The sequence below is a fragment of the Dermochelys coriacea genome, chromosome 5 (assembly GCF_009764565.3).
Source record: "Dermochelys coriacea isolate rDerCor1 chromosome 5, rDerCor1.pri.v4, whole genome shotgun sequence".
Classification (NCBI taxonomy): Eukaryota; Metazoa; Chordata; order Testudines; family Dermochelyidae; genus Dermochelys; species Dermochelys coriacea.
Window position 1 is genome coordinate 133,388,696 of NC_050072.1, and position 19,067 is coordinate 133,407,762.

The window sequence follows — 19,067 nt, forward strand, 5'->3', positions numbered from 1 at the left end:
ATTTTAGCCAGGTAGGGAATATTAGATGATTTCAAAACGTTACAACCAATCTTCCCAAACCCCACTTTAATAGTTAAATGGCCGATACCTGGGAGGTGCTAACCACCCTGTGCCAGGTACTAAGTGCCCTCAACTCCTGGCAAAACCAATGGGAATTGAAGAGGCTGAGAATCTCATAGGCGGTGCTAGCACCTGGCTGGACTGAACCTAGGTTCTCTGTATACAGGGGCACTTGGAAATTGTCCAGGAGTTTGATCAGCGGCTTCGAAGTGATACTATTGATGGTGCGAGGTTGCCCCCTTCCCCCTTCTGTAACATGTGCTGCCTGGAATGTGAAACACTCTTGATGAATGGGCAGGAATACACAGGACCCACAAAGAGCAGGACACCACCTCTCTAGGCAATAGTAAAGGCTCACCTGGGAAGACAGACTCAATGTACCAGGTCATAACTCCATAGAGGAAGGTATCAAACAACATCATGAAGGCAGATGTGGTGAGGTTGAAGCCATCTTCTTCCAGGGGGCTTTCAAAGAGGTTGTCCCACTGCACGCCAACCCCCTGCTCCTCAAACAATGCAAAGTACTCGCAGCCAAACCCAAAGGCGACTGGGGACAGCAGGCTCTAGGAGAGCAAGATGTTCACACTCTTGAGACCATTCACAAACTCATCTCTTAATCTTTAAAAATAAACAGAGAGGGGGCTGCTCAGCCTTCATGTTAGTGTCATGACTCAAAACGCAAAGGGTGGAATCTGGGCCCTACTGAAGTCAGGTGGGGCCAGGGTTTTCACTGAGGGCTCTGCAAGCTCCCATTGCCTAGTTTTGTGCTTGCACAGCCCTCCTGAGTTTGAAAGCTTGACTCTCACTCAAACATGACGGGGTTCAAGTTGCTCTTAGAAGAGACTGAAACAAGGAGCAGAGGTAGAGAGAATAATGCAGTAGAATAACTGTGTGTGTGTGTACAAATAAGTAAAATGAGGGGATTCTCTACCTCTAATAACCAGAAAGGACTTCCCTTTAGCTACAGAAACATGTTGTCCTTGTTTGTTTTTATTGAGTCACCCTAGGAAGAAAACCCAGGTTTAAATTGGCGGGGGGCGATTGCAAACTCAAAATAGTGCTGCAACCACCCCAAAAGTAAGAACAGAACAACCATACTGGGTCAGACCAATGGTCCATCTAGCCCAGTATCCTGTCTTCTGACAGTGGCCAGTGCCAGGTGCTTCGGAGGGAGTGAACAGAACAGGCCAATCACTGAGTGATCCATCCCCTATCATCTACTCCCAGCTTCAGCCAGTCAGAGGCTAGGGACCACCCAGGCATGGGGTTGTGTCCCTGACTATCTTGGCTAATAACCATTGATGGACCTATCCTCCATGAACTTATCTAATTGTTTTTTGAACCCCATTATAGTTTTGGTCTTCACAACATCCCTGGCAACAAATTCTACAGGTTTACTGTGTGTTATGTGTAAAAGTACTTCCTTTTGTTTGTTTTAAACTTGATGCCTTTTCATTTCATTGGGTAATACCTGGGTTCTTGTGTTACGTGAAGGGGTGAATAACACTTCCTTATTCACTTTCTCCGCACCAGTCACAATTTTATAGACTCTGTCATATCCCTCCTTAGTCGTCTCTTTTCCAAGCTGAAAGTCCCAGTCTTATTCATCTCTCCCCATACAGAAGCTGGTCCATAACAATGATTTTGTTGCCCTTCTCTGTAAGTTTGCAATTCTAATAGATCTTTTTTGTGATGGTGTGACCCCAACTGCAACCGGTATTCAAGGTGTGGGCGTACCATGGATTTAAATAGTGGCATTATGATATTTACTGTCTTATTACTATCCCTTTCCTAGTGGTTCCTAACATTCTGTACGCTTTCTAGGCGGCTGCTGCACATTGAGTGGATGTTTTCAGAGAACTATCCACAATGACTCCAAGATCTCTCTCTTGAGTGGTAACAGCTAATTTAGATCCCATCATTTTGTACGTATAGTTGGAATCATGCTTTCCAATGTACATTACTTTGCTCTTATAAATATTCAATTTCATCTGCCATTTTGTTGCCCAATCACCCAGTTTAATGAGATCCCTTTGTAAGTCCTTGCAGTAGCTTTGGACTTAACTATCCTGTGTAATTTTGTGTATTCTGCAAATTTTGCCACTTCACTATTCACCCCTTTTTCCAGATCATTTATGAATATGTTGAACAGCACGTGTCCCAGTACAGATCCCTGCAGGAACCCGCTATTTACCTCTCTCCATTCTGAAAACTGACCATTTATTCCTACTTTTTGTTTTCTTGTCTTTTTACCAGTTAGTGATCCGTGAGATGACCTTCCTTCTTTCCCATGACTGCTTACTTTGCTGAAGAGCCTTTGGTGAGGTACCTTGTCAAAGGCTTTCTAAAAGCCCAAGTACACTATATCCACTGGATCACTGTTGTCCAGAGATTTGTTGACCCCTCAAAGAATTCTAATGGTTTGGTAAGGGATAATTTCCCTTTACAAAAGCCATATTGACTCTTTCCTAACAAATCATTTTCATCTATGTGTCCAACAATTCTGTTCTTTACTATAGTTTCAACCAATTTGCCTGGCACTGAAGTTAGGTTTACCGGCCTGTAATTGCCCGGATTGCCTCTGGACCCTTTTTAAAAAATTGGTGTCACATTAATTTATCCTCCAGTCATCTGGTACAGAAGCTGATTTAAGTGATAGGTCACATGCCACAGTTAGTAGTTCTGCAATTTCATATTTGAGTTCCTTCAGAATTCTTGGGTGAATCCCATCTGGTCCTGGTGACTTATTACTATTTAATTTATCAATTTTTTAAAAAACCGCCTCTACAGATACCTCCATCTGGGAAAGTTCTTCAGATCTGTCACCTAAAAAGAAGAGCTCAGGTGTGGGACTCTCCCTCACACCCTCTGCAGTGAAGACCAACTGAAAGAATTCATTGAGCTTCTCCACAATGGTCTTATCTTCCTTGAGTGCTCCTTTAGCACCTCGATCGTCCAGTGGCCCCACTGGTTGTTTAGCAGGCTTCCTGCTCCTGATGTTCTTAAACATTTTTTTGCTGTTAGTTTTTGAGTCTTTTGCTAGTTGCTCTTCCGATTCTCTTTTGGCCTGCCTACTTATCCTTTCACACTTGATTTGCTAGAGTTTATGCACTATTGTCCCCAGTAGGATTTGACTTCCCATTTTTAAAGGATGCCTTTTTGCCTCTAACCAGTTCTTTTACTTTACTGTTTAGCCATTGTGGCACATTTTTAGTCCTTGTACTATCCTGAGAAGTTTTCAAAATTTCAATCTGCATGATGAGCACCCATCCCTATCTGCACTGGGATCACTGAAGTGTTCAGAGAGTCACGGATTTTACGAGCAGAAGTTACCATCATGATCATCTAATCTGAGCTCCTGCATAACACGATCCGTGGAATTTCACCCAGTGCTCCTGGCCCTGAGCCCAAGGTATGAACATTATGCTATTATGTGGCTAGGCAGTGCCCCAATGGGAGTTCTTCACGCTGCTATGCTGAAGACAGGTTTGGTTTGTTTCGCCCTTCTCTTGCTCCCCAGATGACTAGACCGCATTATGGGGGAAGGGAGGGAGTGTTGTATGCAGCCGCCCCCCAGCGAGTTAAGGAATGCTGTGGAGAGTCTCTAAAGGGAGGCTGATCCAGTTCCTCTCAGATGGTCAGGCCTCTAGGGGAGAACAGCTTAAGGGTCTGATCCTGTCACAAATGGGCAACATGACATGAACTTCAGCGGGGCAACATCAGGCCTCACAGCATCGGATGGGGGAATCTCAGTACTCCCTGAAGAGCATGCCCAGAGATCCCTTCCCCATTCCCAGGTTCCCTGATCACTATCAAACCCAGAAAGTTTTTTATCAGTGCCTGCTCTGATGGCTCTTTGCCTTGGGTACAGTGGAAAACAATGGTCTCTTCCACACCCAAGCCCCACATGCTAAAGAGCCACCGAGCGCTTTGTTGGCCATGGCATGATATGCAATACAGCTCCTCCGTGCCAGGCCCGCCACGACTCACCGCAAACATTTTCAGTGAGAAGCTCACGTAGTCCTGCCAGGCGACGCACAGCACGTAGGGCAGGTAGAGGGTGAAATAGATGATCCCCCCACAGGCTGTTGCCAGGTTGGCCCTGGAGAACATGGTGCTGATGAGGAAGCACTGCAAGATGGTCACCACGGCGAAGACGGAGAGGAAGATAAACACCACACTAGGGTCGCTATAGGGCAGCAGGTTTCCCATCTGGGCAAGGAGGAGATACATGTGTCACAAGGCAAACAGAGCTCACGGAGAAGCAATCTACAGGGCTCCCTTGCAGAATCGCTATTCAGAACAGAACTACCCTTTAGCTGCCCTGTAAGCAGGAGGGCTTGTGCCAGTGCCAAAGGTGCATTTTGCCCTAGGTATGGTACTCTGCACACTAAGGTGCATTGGAACAATTAACTGAAGCACCTCTCTTGTTTGAAATCAGTGGTTCTCATCAAGTCATCTCGATATTTGCCTAGTTTTACAACAGGCTATGTAAGAAGAACTAGCGAAGGCAGCAAAAACTAAAATTTCATACAGACAATGACTTGTTTATACTGCTTTATATACTATACACTGAAATGTAAGGACAATATTTATATTCCAATTGATTTATTTTATAATTATATGGTAAAAATGAGAAAGTCAGCACTTTTTCAGTAACTGCATGGCTGTGACACTTTTGTATGTTTATGTCTGATTTTGTAAGCAAGTAGTTGTTAAGTGAGGTGTAATTTGGGGTTACACAAGACAAATCAGACTCTTTAAAGGGGTACAGTCGTCTGGAAAGGTCGAGTGCCACTGTTTTAAATCACTCAGCCTCGTTTTGGAACCAAGAGCCCCTTCCCAGTGAGTCACTGCCTGATCCCAGTTCCTAGAATATTAATTAACTCCAGATCGTTCGTTACCAAGCTGATTGTCAGCAGGCCCCGCGTTGTGCTGCCCCACAGGAAATCAGCACTGCTGAGAAGGGGAGAGAGAGAGACTGTGATGGTGCTGGCCTCACCTTCAGGATCAGCACCAGAAGCCCAGCGCTCATGAGGAGGGGGATGAGGCTGCTGATGAACCAGCTGAACCAGAGGGTGCCATTGTCCAGGCCCATGATTCTCATGGTCTCCTTCAGCCGGGCTTCCTTCTCGTACACAATTCCCTTGACTATTACAGCCACCGAGTAGATCCAAGCCAGAGTCATGAAGAGGGGCATGGAACGGCCCATGACACGCAGGAAGCTGGTGTCGGGAAGGAAAGAGGCGGGAAAGGCTGCAGTGGTGATTTACTTTAGAGAACGTCAGCAAGGGCTGCAGGGAACCCTACAGGCGCGGAGGAGGAGGATCACAATAGTGCCTTGAGGTCCCTGTCGGGGCCAGGGCTCCACTGTGCAAAGTGAGGCATGCCCGCAGGGCCAGGGCCTCGCCTGGTGTAAATCGGGGTGGCTCTGCAGAAGTCACTGGGGGAGTGGGCGACTCACGAGGCTGTGCTGCTCCTGCTCTATTAGCAGGGCCGTGCTCCATGACCTTTCTAGACTAGTCCCTGGTCACTTCCGGGCTAGACTGCCACTGCGCAAGCCTGGGTGCAGGAGAGCGCCAGGGGCCAAGCACAGCTACACTCCCTGCCCCCTCCCCTGCTGACCCCTGCCGCTCCCGCCGGAGGCCTGTCCAGGCACCGAGGGGGAGTGACACCGTACTGTCCTGATAACGCACTCTCTCACCCCCACACTCTGCAGTTGGGAGGTATCATCCTCCACAGAGCTCTCCTGGGGCACGGCCTCCTTGCGCAGTCCCCTCAGGAGCCATCATGGAGCCAGAAACCCTTTGGGTACCTGCACAGAGCAAGACACCCAATCCCACATTAAGGAGCCCTGTTCATGCACCAGTAGAGGAATGCACAGGTACTACTAGACCAAATCAGCAGGGTAACAGAAGGCCCAACCCTGCCCCTGTCAAAGCCAGTGGCCGCAGTCCCAGTGACTCAGGATCAGACATGGACCCTGCTACCTGGTCGACCTACTGCATAACTTACATATCATCCACGTAACAGGGGTAGGGCATCTGCTGTACGTAGACACCAGTCTTTTTCTCTGTGCCCGTCAGCACCCTGATGATCGCTTGCTCCACAACATCCTGCAAATACACGAAGCCGCCCCAGACATACCGCATGTCTTCAAAGGGGTCAGCACGAGGACCAGGGTCCCAGTACCTAAGACAAGGGAACAAAGATCACCTGTTAGAAATCCTTACCAGGCCTAGAGTCTCCCAACGCCTCTCTTGAGAAGGCAGCCAGGCAACACTCACCCATCCTTAATCTTGTTTGTCCTTTCCACATTGTCTATGTCCATCCGTATCTTGTACTTGATGTGAGGAGGCAGCTCTACACTGTTTGGGGAGATTTCAGGGAAGACAATGCCAGCCCAGAACCTCCTTTCATCCAGGAGCTCCATGGACCTGTTTATGAGCCGCACTTCTGTGGCCACGGGCTCCAGTTTGTCCAGGTTGACACACTAAATGGAGATAGATTTGTAAGTCCATGGGCAGAGTTTATTACATAGGGTTATATGTTGGTAGCTACAGTTATAGAACACATTCAAGCCTTTGAAACAAGAGGGACTTTGAGATGTTAACACCTTCACCTAAAAGATGGGGCAAAGCTACACTGTGCTGGAACACCCGGTCATTCATTTAGAGAGGTAGAATCCAATGAGTTCAATACAGCCTAGAGCTTTAAAACCACTGCAGTTTCTCCTGCAGTCACTAAATAATACCAGATGCAGAAAAACAAGCATCCAGGGCACTGATGAGACCAGCCATCACCTGCTGCCCATAATGTTGGGGCAGGACCGTCACTGGAAACCACATGGAACATGCAAGATAAGATTTTTTCAAAGATGATGCCCAAAGTTAGGCTCTTTTGTCTGTATTTTGGCTCCTAAGTGAGCAGCCTGAGGTTCAGAAGTGCTGAACACCCAGCAGCTCCCACTGAGGCTAGGATACTTACTTAGATGCCTAAATGTGGGCCATGACACTGCAAACCCAGACACCAAACTACCACCCATAAGCATTGAGCTTTTTACAATATGACTCTCCTAGACCCCTTGCAGAGACCATGGCTTGGCCTTGTACTGGAGGATATGCATGAGCAAAACCTCTCTGCTGTCAAGGGGGAACACAGACGTTACCGAACAGCAGCAGCAAGCTTGCATGTGGGCTCACCTCCATGAAGCGGGAGATGGTTTGGACAGCCTGGTCAGTCTCATTGAAGGCATCCATCCAGGTGTATGTGGAGCCATTCACTGGCTGAACGTCCTCTGGGGACTTTGCCAAGAACAGGGAAACATCTTGAACTGTCCAGTTTGAGCCGCTCAAGTGAGTGTCCCAGAGGCCTTTGCTCTTCAGCAGTGCCTGCAATTACGGTGCCAAGGGGAAATAATGACTGTTAGGCTCAGTTTTGAATCCCCCGCAGCAAGGCAGAGATTGTACCAAGTCACCATGACTTTTTCCCCTTGAACCTGGAAGTCCAGCTCCAGACAACGACTGAGAATGGAGAGTTTTCTGAGCACATAAATGCTCTTCAGCATGCCCTGTTGCTAATTCTGCCAGAGCCTGGGACTTCCATCGGAGAAGCCCAGGTTCTCGGCGTGCAGCATCACAGTGACTGCAATGTGACAAAATGAAAATCCCCAGGGGACAATAACATTCAGGGGAGACGCAAAATTGGTAGTATCAAATGGGGCGCCCAAGTTGCCTGACCTAGGGGCCTCATTTGTCAGCTTGCTAGAAGACCAAAGGCTACTCCCAGTTCACAGGACAATAAACAAGTTGCAGCTACTCTTAGAGAACACAAATCCCAGCACAGATTGGCCACTCACATCATGGTCCAGCTATCTGGTAGAGGCAGCACGGTCTGGTGCATCGGCCACGGGACTGAGACTCATCAGGCCGGGATTCTAATCCCTGTTCCGCCACTGGCCTACTGTGTGACTTTGGGCAAGTCACTTCATCGCTCTGTGCCTCAGTTTCTCCCCCACACTTCGTCTGTCCTGTGCATTTAAACTATACAGGGCAGGGACTATCTCTCACAATGAGTATGCATGGGTCCTAGCACAGTGGCATCATGATCTTAGCCTAGGCTGAACTCCAGATCTATCTAAATTCCTCTATCTGAGGAATTCACAGGGTGCCCAACTCTGTATGTCCTGCCTTGCAGGCTGAGAGGTGACTCTGGACTGCTCTCTCTACTGCAGGTGGAAGGCAGCAGAGAACCACCCGCTTTGGACACTCAGAGCCTGCCCATTGACACAGTAAATACACTCCCAGCCTCATAGGCACATTTGATAACAACAACTCTCCATCAGGTGGCAGCCTTGCTCAGGTCTCTGGGAAAGTGGGAAAAGTTGCAAAACATTCCCCCCCAGCCAAATAAAAAAGCCGTCACTGGAAAGCAAAAAAGCACAAAGAAAACAGGAGATTTTTTCCGCTAATTGGTGGTTGCTACATGCTGCTGACACCTTCCAAACAATTCTTTGCTTTGAGTGGAGACGAAGAGGTGATCGAGTATAACTGGGAATTCAATTCCCGAGGTGGTAAGCGTAAATATCAGTGCAGCAAGGCTGACCCTGCCTCCCCCGGCATGTATTTATTGTAAGTTACAGCACACTGTTGCTCTGGGAGTAGAGTTTATATAAGGAGGAACTGCTGGCTGAATCATCTATCTCACAGAGTGGGTCAGAATATTAAAGGGAAGGGACATCCCAAATATGCAGGACAAATAATAAAACACTTAATAAAAGAATCTCTGGAGGAGGGCTGTTAGAGGAAGGCTAATCCTGGGGCTAAAGGCACTGAACCGGGAGCCAGGTGACCTGGGTTCAATTTCCATCTGTGCCATAGACCCTGCTGTGAACTTGGGCAAGTCATGTAATCTCGTGTCTTAGTTCCCCATCTGTAAACTGGAATTGTACATCCTTTGTCTTTTTACACTGGAAGTAAGACTGTCTCCTACACAACTCTACCACATGTAACATTACATACCATATAAGGCTCAGTAGAAAAGAGGGAAGCATTCCCTGCAAAGGATATGGCTAAGCAGAAGAACAACAAATCTAAGGAATGGTTACGAACTATACAAATAGGAAACTGACTTTTGAGCATGCTTCACACTAAAGAAAGATAAAGAATTTAAACCTGAATAGCTGTTTCAGACACACAGACAGTGCAAATGGGCACAAAATTAAAAAAACAACATGGCAAAGCAGGAAAAAAGGGAAGAATATGCCAGGCTAGTGAAGGAGAACACAAGAAAGAAAAATAGAAATGGAAAGGGAGAGATTCTCCTGCCCTTCTGTGTCTATATTTTGTCTCCTTAGGGTCCGCTCATGCAAACATTCCTTACAGCAGCCAGTGGTCTCACACTATTTGTATTCACGTTGTTCATGTTAAAAGCAAACATGCACTGTTCTCTGAGCAATTCCTTCTGCACCCTTTAAATCAATGGGTGTGTTGTCATATATCCTCACCAGAAGTAGGCTCCAGCCCCAAATGTCAAACAAGAGGTAGAAAAACATTTCTCCTTTCAGTGCCCCTTCAGCTACAAGGAGCTTGACATAAACATCCAGCGACCTGCAGGGCTGGAACTCGGCATCTAACCACTCTAACCCTATAGCCTGCCTGTCTCACAGAAAGCATGTCATCGGGTTTAAACAAACAGCCATCAAGGTCATTAGGCCAAAGAACTGACCTACCATGACAGTGGCCCCAGCTGGAAGGTCTTGTGTTTTGGCCTGATAAGTATGTAACTGATCCTTGTTCCACCTCTAAATTTAACAGAATGTTGATGGCATGACTTTGCCAGATACTCACAATAAAAGGCCCCAGGCACACACATTGGGATAGGTGATGGGGAAGGAGAGTGATGCCTTGAAAACTGAGCTATAATGGCATTTGTTAAAAATAAGTAGGGGGACTGGAACTCTTCGGAACCTCAGGAAGCCTCTGCTAGAATGGAGACGATTAACAACAGCTCTCTTGGTTCATGGATCTCGCTTCAAAACGCACCACTCCCTTTTCCAGGGACATCTGATTGCAAACCAGTATCCAAAGGCTGGCCCTGCGGCAGGGTATGCAGCTCCCTTTACAATCTCCGGGCCTGATTCTGATCTTACTCAGACCAGTGTAATCAAGAGAAACTCCCATCAAGCCAGCACCGCCATGAGAGTAATTAGAGAGTCCTGCCCTCATGTTTCCAGGCCCCGGGGGCGAATGCAGCGGGGTGGGCCCGAGAACACTTTGCACTTCCGTTCAGTGCGGGAACTGGGAGACAACGCCAGGGCTCCAGCAGATATGGGAAGATTACCGCAGTGCAACAATGACCGCCTGATGTTTGTCTAGCTTTACTGGGGAAACAGCGGTAGCAGCTGTCTCGGACTTGTTCTGAAGGGCCTGATTCGTCACTGCGCCCCTCCAGGGTAACATGGGTGTAACTCCCGTGGGGGAAGGTGCACATGGTATGACTCTGAGTCCATCCGAGCCAGGGAGCTGCGCCAGCCGGCAAGGGCAGTACTGCAGCAGAAGACCAGACTCCTGGCATTTATTTTGTATGGTAGGCCTGATTCGCTTTTTGCTTACCTGGGGTGCAAACCAGGCATTACGCCGCTGAAGCGAAGGGATTTATAACAAAGGTGGCAGATCCTATTCAGACTTACTGCTCCTTCCGGTAAGTCGGCGCGCACTGCATGCTATCGATGATCGGCCCCCAGGGCAACATTTGCTCTTCTACAAATTTAAGCCCACCGTGCAATTCAAAATGAGCCCAATTCTGCCAGATGCCTCACTTCAGCTGAGAGGTGCTGAGCCCCCAATTCCCACTGCACTCAATGGGATCTGAGGGTGCTTGACACCTCCCAGGATCAGTCCTTGGTTTGTGGCTGCTTTCTACAAGGTATACCTGATGCTAACACCAAGACAGCCGTTGCCCTGGTACTTACAGACATTTGCTGTGACAAAGGAGAACCCAGCATAGCAAATTAAATGCTTCAGGATCCCTGCTCTCCAGGTTATATGCATGCCATAGTCAGCAGTGAAGAAGAAAGAGCGGCAAGGCAGGAGGGCAGTGGTTAATCACGCTCTGCTTCAGTTCACGGCACTGTGTGACATGATTACAGGGCGCTCGTATGTCACATCCTGTACTTAAAAATCTCTTATTCTCAACTCAAATGGGCCAGATCCTCAACTGATGTAAACTGGTGCAACTCCAATCAAGTCAGTGGAGCTCTGCTGACTTACACCAGTGGAGGAACTGACCCAGCTGTGTCTAGTGCATTATTCAGTTCCCATTTCACGCACACACAGTTTCAGACAAGACTAAAACCTTCCTTCTAGAATCATGCTGTAGCATTGCACTGTCAGTACTACCATGCAGGAGAACTTGTCTCCAGGAATGACCCCTTAGTGCTGTGCATATCAGCTCAGCACTGAAGTGCCACTCACATCCCAAAAATAAATACTTTAGCTCACTCCTTGTATGCAAGGCTCTTGTGGCTTTGGCAAGGACAAAGTTATCCAAGAAATTTAAGATATGTCTACACTGCAATTAAACCCCCCGGCTGGCCCATGCCAGCTGGCTCGGGACCAGGCTAAGGGGCTGTTTACTTGCAGTGTAGACTCGGGTGCTCTAGGACACTCCTACCTCACAGGGTCCTAGAGCCCAAGCTACGGCACGAGCCAGATTGTCTACACCACAAATGAATAGTCCCTTAGCATGAGCCCCTTAGCCCGAGTCAGCTGGCACGGGCCAGCCACAGGGGTTTAATTACAGTGCAGACATACCCACAGTGACAGCATACTAACCCGGATCAGATCCATTTCCTGGCTGCTTTCCATGAACGTCCAAATCTTCGGGCCTATCTCCTCCCACATCCCTCCTAGGTCCCGGAACACGCCCAGCTCCTGGAAAGTCCTGTTCACCTGCCGGCAAAGGGGAAGGATTATTCCAAAATTTCAGCATTGCAGGTCTGAGCAGCAGCAGGTCAGGTGGGCAGAGTACAAGTCTAGGCACTGCGCTGCCCAAGTTTTATTGGTAACGTGGTAGCTACAGCAAGGAGAAAAATCACACGTTTGAAAAGAAAAATATCACAAGCTAGTACATTTGTGTGCCCAGGATCTCAATGCCTTTATAGGCCACTTTAAAGGGCTGAATTATGGCTGGCTCTTTCATGGGTGTGCATGGAGAGCAGCGTACAAAAAGCCTGCCCCCCCACTCTCACTTTTCATGTCAGGGCCATTCAGGAAAGCACTAGGACTGCTGCTTCCCACTGCTCCCAGAAGTGAGTGTCTCCCCAAAGGAGGTGGGAAGGATACGCAGCCTGGGTATGCCCCAGCCACCTCTCCTGTCTTCCAGCCCCCTTTTCTCTGTGAGGCTTCAGCAGAGAACCTGTATCGGCTCTGTGCTACAGGACAATCACCTTTCTACTTGAGCTGGTTAAACCAACAGTAGGGCCAAATTAAACCATCTCCATAGAACAAAGCTGTGAACTGCACAGATGGGTTGGGCCCCATCTCTTCTGTGCTGCTTATATGCAGGACAGGGTTCCATAGCCTACCTCAGCCATGATCCTCCTCGTGACCGGGGTGTCAGGAGTGTACAGGATCTTCCCAATAAGCAAAGGCTTCAGAGCCCTCCAAATAATTCGGGAAAGCGGACTGGATTCAAGATTCTTCAGCAGCTCATTGCAATAGGGTGCTAAGCAGGGAGAGAACGTACAAGAGCTAAGCTAGAGACACGGCATCGAACAGCTCAAAGGCGCTTACTCCTGGGCAAGCATGTCACACACATGTGCATTTTAAAACCAGAAATATCTGAGCCAAGAGGGTTGGAGTTATCACCCTGAGCTGCACAGCTTGACCAGAAACCCAGCTGGATCTGGAGTTCTGAAAGTGACAAAGGGACATCTGCATAGCCTCCACCATGAAAACCAGGCACCGGGGCAAAGTGTGCGCGGCTCACTGATTACAAAGCGCAGTTCAATTAAAAGAGCACATCATAGGCCCAATTTTCAAAGGCTCAGTAGCCAGATCTGCAACAGAGCTCAGCACCCCATGTGCATCCACAGGGCAGAGCACTTTGCAAATCTAACCCATGGTAGCACACACAAGGCCTAACGCAAAGCCTAGATTAGTCAGTGGGAGGCTTCAGTGGGCTCCGTGTCAGGTCCTTACACTGCCATTATAAGAACCTCTCACATCATATGGAACGGTCTTTGCTAGCCTATCATGCAGTATGAGCATGTAAATACACACAGGCCTTGAGTCATTATTTGGCTATCCTGTCAGCCTGTGGGACAGTCAAGAGGAAGCGGCTGCCTCTAACGAGTCACACACTCATAACGTGAACAGGCACATTGGCCAGGACTGGGTCTCACTTACTTGTAGAATTATCATAGAAATTTGCTGCATCCTCCTCGGTGCTGTTGCCTCCAAACAGGGCTTTGTAGTTGTTGTCCTCGTACCAGTTGAGAGATTTGATTTTCAACCCTCCTCCCTCCGGATGGCCACACACGATCCGCGACACCGCCTGGTAGATCTGGGTAGAGGAGCTTGTGGAGTTCACATTGGTCAGAAATATCACCTCCTGCCTCATGTCACTCCAGCTCTTCATGCTCACCAGCTGCAGTGCACGGGGACAAAGGGCTTGCTTATTTCACTTGCATGGAACAGATATTTTGATATCAAAGCATTTGTCTCCACAAACTCCTGATTTAATTTAATAAACCATCCACGTGAAACAGACCTTGGAAAATCAATGTGGGAGACCTTGCACTCAGGAAATGTCCCATGTATGCAGCGGGGGCCTGGCTTCTGTTGTGCCATCTCCTTTATTCTGCATTTTTCAATGACATCGCAGAGAAAATCCCTAGCTCCTGCCCTCATGTGAACTCCACCCTTCTCAGGGCTGCACCCCATTCACATTCCAGCAGGACCCCCTCATTCAGGTGACAGAATGTGGTGGGGGAGGGGAAGTGAGCCAGAAGGAGAGGCAGGGAAATAATAAACAACGAGTCAAACTAATCAGATGCAGCTGTGCAACATTCAGAGGCTGAGAGACAAGGCCCAGTTCTCTGCTGGTGTAAACTGGCATAGCTCCACTGACATCAATGGGCTTGTGCCAATTTACACTGGCCTGTGAGGTCAGATATCACTTTCCTCCCACCCTGCCTTTATCAGGGGCATTCCCAGAAAATCCATGATGGTCATGAGGCAAGTCCAGCTGCAGCTAAACTTCGGGGTCACAACAGGGATCTTCATTGCCTCCACAACCATAAAACCAGCCAAACATCACAAGGCACTTCCCTTGGCATCTTTCCTAACACAAGGTGCAGGGGCATTAACACTACAGATTGGTTAGGAAGAGTCTATCCTCCACCAGAAAGAGAATCCCCGTCACTCTGACATAAGCATCCGTGTCCGCTCACTTACAAAGTGATGTGAATAAAAACAGCACAGACTGGCCTAAGACACTACAGTAACATACTGTGCTTTAAGAGAGAAGGCCAGATACCCAGAGTGTGTAAAATGGCATGTCTCCACTGACGTCCATTTATACCAGCTCACAATCTAGCCTGTAATGCTTTGGACCATTATTTTCAGAGCTGCTGCCCCCATTGACTTCAACTGGAGCTGTGCACGATCGACACCTTTGGAAAATATCAGGCCACCTTAACTAGAGGTGTCGCTATATTCGCCACCTATTGTAACAACAACAATGCACATTTGTATTGGTAACCTGAACTGCTTCATTGTCGATGTGTAGAAGGGCTTTCTGAAATCTATCAGGAAGAAACTAAATTACACAGTACCGAGAAGTGTTGTGGTAGCTGGACTGGTCCCAGGATATGAGAGACACAAGGTGGGCAAGGTAATATCTTTTACTGGACTCTGCTGGTCTGCAAGACTAGCTTTTGAGTTACACAGAGGAGCCTGAAGAAGAGCTCTGTGTAGCTCGAAGGCACTTCTCTTTCACCAACAGACATGATCCAATAAAAGATATTACCTCACCCACCTTGTCTCTGTAATAGCTAGAAGGCACTACAGTATTGCTACCAAAATGTCCCTCACCCACACCCCCAGACCTATAAACGTGCAGCTGCTCTCATGTCCTGCATTGCTAGCCAGTATGCTACCCTGGTACCTACATAGTCAGGTCAATTTGAAATCTGAACCAATGAGCTGTGGTCCATCATTTTATTTCCATGGACGGTGACACAAAATCAATCAGAATGTAGCTGGCCTGCTGGTTCTGATGTACTATGTCTCTTGATTTTGACATAGTCGAAAATGACAAAGCCCTGGAACAGAGCAAACCAAATTCACCCAGGAGGTTATACCACTGAAGTCGGTGAGTTACACTGGGGATGAGTTTGGCCCCCTGAGTTTATTCCCAGAATTGTTGATGTTTTAAACATGTTCCAATGACTTGGCAAAAATTCAGCTGATTCTGATCAAGAGCCACTCCCATGTCACACACAAGAAGTCTGTTTATTTTTAGAAAAATACACACATCACATCAACATGATGGGAGACAGATGAGACAACAAGCAAAACCTTGGGGTTTGCTCCATATTTGCCTAATGTTAATGCCTGAGGCATATTTTAAAATTTCTCCACTGCATCCCACCCCACCACATCTGGTGTCATTGTGCACAGCACGGCTTGGAGGAGGCAGACACCATGCGATACAATGGAAATAACCTTAGGTTTACATCAGTTATTTTAGGTTTCAAAATAGCTAACTTTAATTTTGCTCTGGTTGACTCTTAAAAATAAAAATTTCACATATATGGCCAAGATTTTCAAATGAGACTCATGATTTTCAGTGCCCAACTCAAAGGTCTCATCTACACTAGAAAATTCATCCATTCCACCCAGCTAGTTAAAGCAGTATGATCCACTTCCCCCAGCATCCCTAATGTGTACACAGGTATATCCGTATAAAGGTGCTTTATACCTGCTGTTCTCAGATGCAAAGGAGAATAACTATATACCAGTATAACTGTATTCACAAGAGGGCTTTCACCGGTATAACTATATTGGTTAAAAAACAAAATCACCCCCCTAACTGACAGTTATACCTGTTCAACTTCCAAACTTAGGCTATGAGTTAGGCCAGACCTAAATGACAAAATTTACCAGCTCCACTATGTTGAGTCAAGGGTGTAATGAGGTGAGATCTGTGACTGATAGAAGCCTCTACTGTAGATGCAGCTATACTTGCAAAACTGTGCTTTTCCCAATATAGCTTGTTTTGCTCTGGGTGGCTGGATTAAGCTATACTGGCAAAAGCACATGATGGGAGAGCTTTGCCTGTATGAGTTATGTCCATACTAGGAGCTCTTTGCCAACGTAGCATACTGGTATAGCTATAGCGGTAAAGTCCAGTGTAGACCTGACCTTAGAGAAGGGCCTGATTTTCTGAAAGTTCTGGGCACCCATTCTCTGAAATCAGACTGCTTTGGCTCGAGCTGGACATCCCAAACCCACTAGTCACTTCTGAATATCTTGGACATACACATACACAGGGGTATATTGATCAAGCTGTCTGGGATGACTCATTTTATACCATTGATTGGTAAAGAGAGAGATTAGATGAATAAAACAGACAGACTAGATTAGGCTGAGTAGTAATGCTGGCAGTTCAAGTCTCATTTACTCTACTCTTTATAGCTCCTTATAGTTTGTATTTCCTTTCTACAGGTGTCCTGTCTCTAATTTCTGACAAAACCACAGTGGGCAAACTCCACAACACTCGAGAGCTACTCCCCGCTTTGGCCTGGGGACATACAGAAAACACGCTGTGAGGGTCACAACCCTGGATCCCAATATGCCACGGCCTGAGCAGAGCAATCAATAGGCCTCTGTTAAGCCCTGGAGATGCCTGAAGGCATAACAGGTAAGAAGCTGGCTGCCGTGTATCACCTATCATTAAGATTTCAGATGCATAGGGCTAGCTGACTGCTCCACTGCATTCAACATTGAAGGCTACATTGCAGTAAGGGATGGTTCTAATCTCAAGAAAGCCACAATGCATATACCACATCACAGAGCAGGATCGAGTTGAAAATATTTTACTGAAAGCAACACAAGAATGGAAATGTGACTTTCTGCAGCTCATTCTCAGTTCACCTGGCTGTGCCTTGAGCTTTGCATCATTCGCACTGACAGAGACAAGCAGTCACTCCACTGAAGGCAGTGGAGTTGCACTGGTGCAAAATGTACCACAATCAGCGAAAGTGGGGAAATTGGGGGTGTGTGTGTGAACGTGCTTAAGAGCTGGACTGAAAACTCAAATGGCAAGTCTCAGCCGGATGTTAGTGGTTTTCTATTGCAGAAAACAGGCTTCATAGTGGGAACATTACTGAGAAGCAACCCAGCCCAGGGGCTAGGGCACTGGACTGAGACTCAGGGTTCAGTTCCCAGCCTGCCACTGATCTGCTGTGTGACCATGGGCAAGTCACTTCACCTCTGTGCCTCAGTTTCCCCTCCTACCCTATGTCTGTTGTCTGTTTAGACTGCAAGCTTTTTGTGACAAGAACTGTCTCTTACTACATGTATATAAAACACCCAATCTCAGATGGGGCCTATAGGGTATGTTTAACACTGCAACACATCTGCGGCTGGCCAGTGTCTGCAGATGCGGGCTTGGGCTGCAGGGCTATGAAATTGTGGTGTAGACGTCCGGGCTCAGGCTGGAGCCTGGGTTTTGGGACCCTACAAGCTGGGAGGGACCCAGAGCCTGGGCTCCAAACAGCTACACCATAATTGTCTTGCCCCACAGTGTGAGCCCCACAAGCTCGGGTCAGCTGACACGGGCCAGCTACAGTTGTTTAACTGCAGTGCAGACATACCCTTCGATGCTATCATAATAAAAAATAATAATAATTCAATCTAGCAGACCCTGCCCCTAAAAAACAAAAGTCATTTGTGTGAGCAGCTTTGTTCAATCTTTAGGACTGTGCGAAGCACTTGAGAAATTTAAACTAATAGTAGCAACATGAGGAGTTACGTCGATTTATAACCGCCAAGGATCCAGCCCATGCATATTTTCCAGAATACTGGGCTCATTCTCCACTGCAGGCTGGGAGCCTCTCACCAACAAGTCAGGCTAGGAAAGATTCAGCATGTAGAGACTGAATTGGAAACTTGTCCAAGGACCGGGATCTGGATTGCCCTCAGGTTCAGAGCCAGGGATCTAGTTCAGTCCCTTTCCTAATTAACACCCTCTGCTAGAAAGGCTAGGGGATGTGGTGCAAATAATAGTGTTCTCCTTTCCACAACACCTGCTGCTAGATCAATAAGGGAATGAATCCTCCTTCCCCATTTGTCACACAGCAGTCAGCATCCCAAACAATGAAATGTGACTTTCGGTCAAGTCGTCTGGGAGGCCGATGCTACGGCGCTGCAGAGAAAAGGCGGCCTTTGTTTGCACTGGAATAGGGAGAAGGAAAGGTACTCCTACCCAGGACAGCTGCCAAGCAAAAGGCACGTTACTCAGGGAGTTTTCAGCCACATCAGCAAAGAGAACATCACATGACTTCAATTATTTTTACCCCCAGACAAAAGAAATAAAGAGAGGCCTGAGTGCTGTAACGGGAAACAGCTGTCACCAGACCCCAAAGCCAGGTGCGTAGGAGAGGCTCTCCTGTGGCCTTGGTTCCAAACTGACGCTGATTTTAGAATCTTCTTGTCAATTTCATCATAAATGGGAATCGCTGCAGGTCCCAGGGTTCGGCAGGGAACATGTCCAAGGAAGAGCTGGCGGGCATTGTGCCACTGCGAACACCCTCCCCTCTCTGGAAGCAGAGCACTCAGTAACCTGAGGCACCCTTGGCTTTCTCAGGCACTAAGAGGTTACTCCAGTTCATGGCTGTCGGGCTCTCTTTCCCTGATGAAGGATAATGGGGAGGAGGGGGATGGTATTGTTTAGTTTCAGCGTCAACTTCTCCAAGAGAGAAAACACACGTTAGAATA

At 47.6% G+C, this 19,067-nt stretch overlaps 1 protein-coding gene across 4 annotated transcripts in view; it reads right to left on the bottom strand.

The window, feature by feature from the left end:
- The window catches only part of ABCA1 (ATP binding cassette subfamily A member 1), a 146,798-nt gene that overhangs the window by 44,176 nt on the left and 83,555 nt on the right, over positions 1–19,067 (bottom strand). For all 4 annotated transcript variants that reach the window (XM_043515354.1, XM_038402133.2, XM_038402132.2 and 1 more), the window contains 9 exons: positions 13,470–13,710; positions 12,647–12,786; positions 11,895–12,011; positions 7,263–7,451; positions 6,348–6,553; positions 6,076–6,252; positions 5,063–5,285; positions 4,051–4,272; positions 419–623 (listed from right to left, as the gene is read on the bottom strand). In XM_043515354.1, coding sequence (XP_043371289.1) covers positions 419–623; positions 4,051–4,272; positions 5,063–5,285; positions 6,076–6,252; positions 6,348–6,553; positions 7,263–7,451; positions 11,895–12,011; positions 12,647–12,786; positions 13,470–13,710 — 1,720 coding nt within the window. The remainder of the gene's footprint in view (positions 1–418; positions 624–4,050; positions 4,273–5,062; positions 5,286–6,075; positions 6,253–6,347; positions 6,554–7,262; positions 7,452–11,894; positions 12,012–12,646; positions 12,787–13,469; positions 13,711–19,067) is intronic.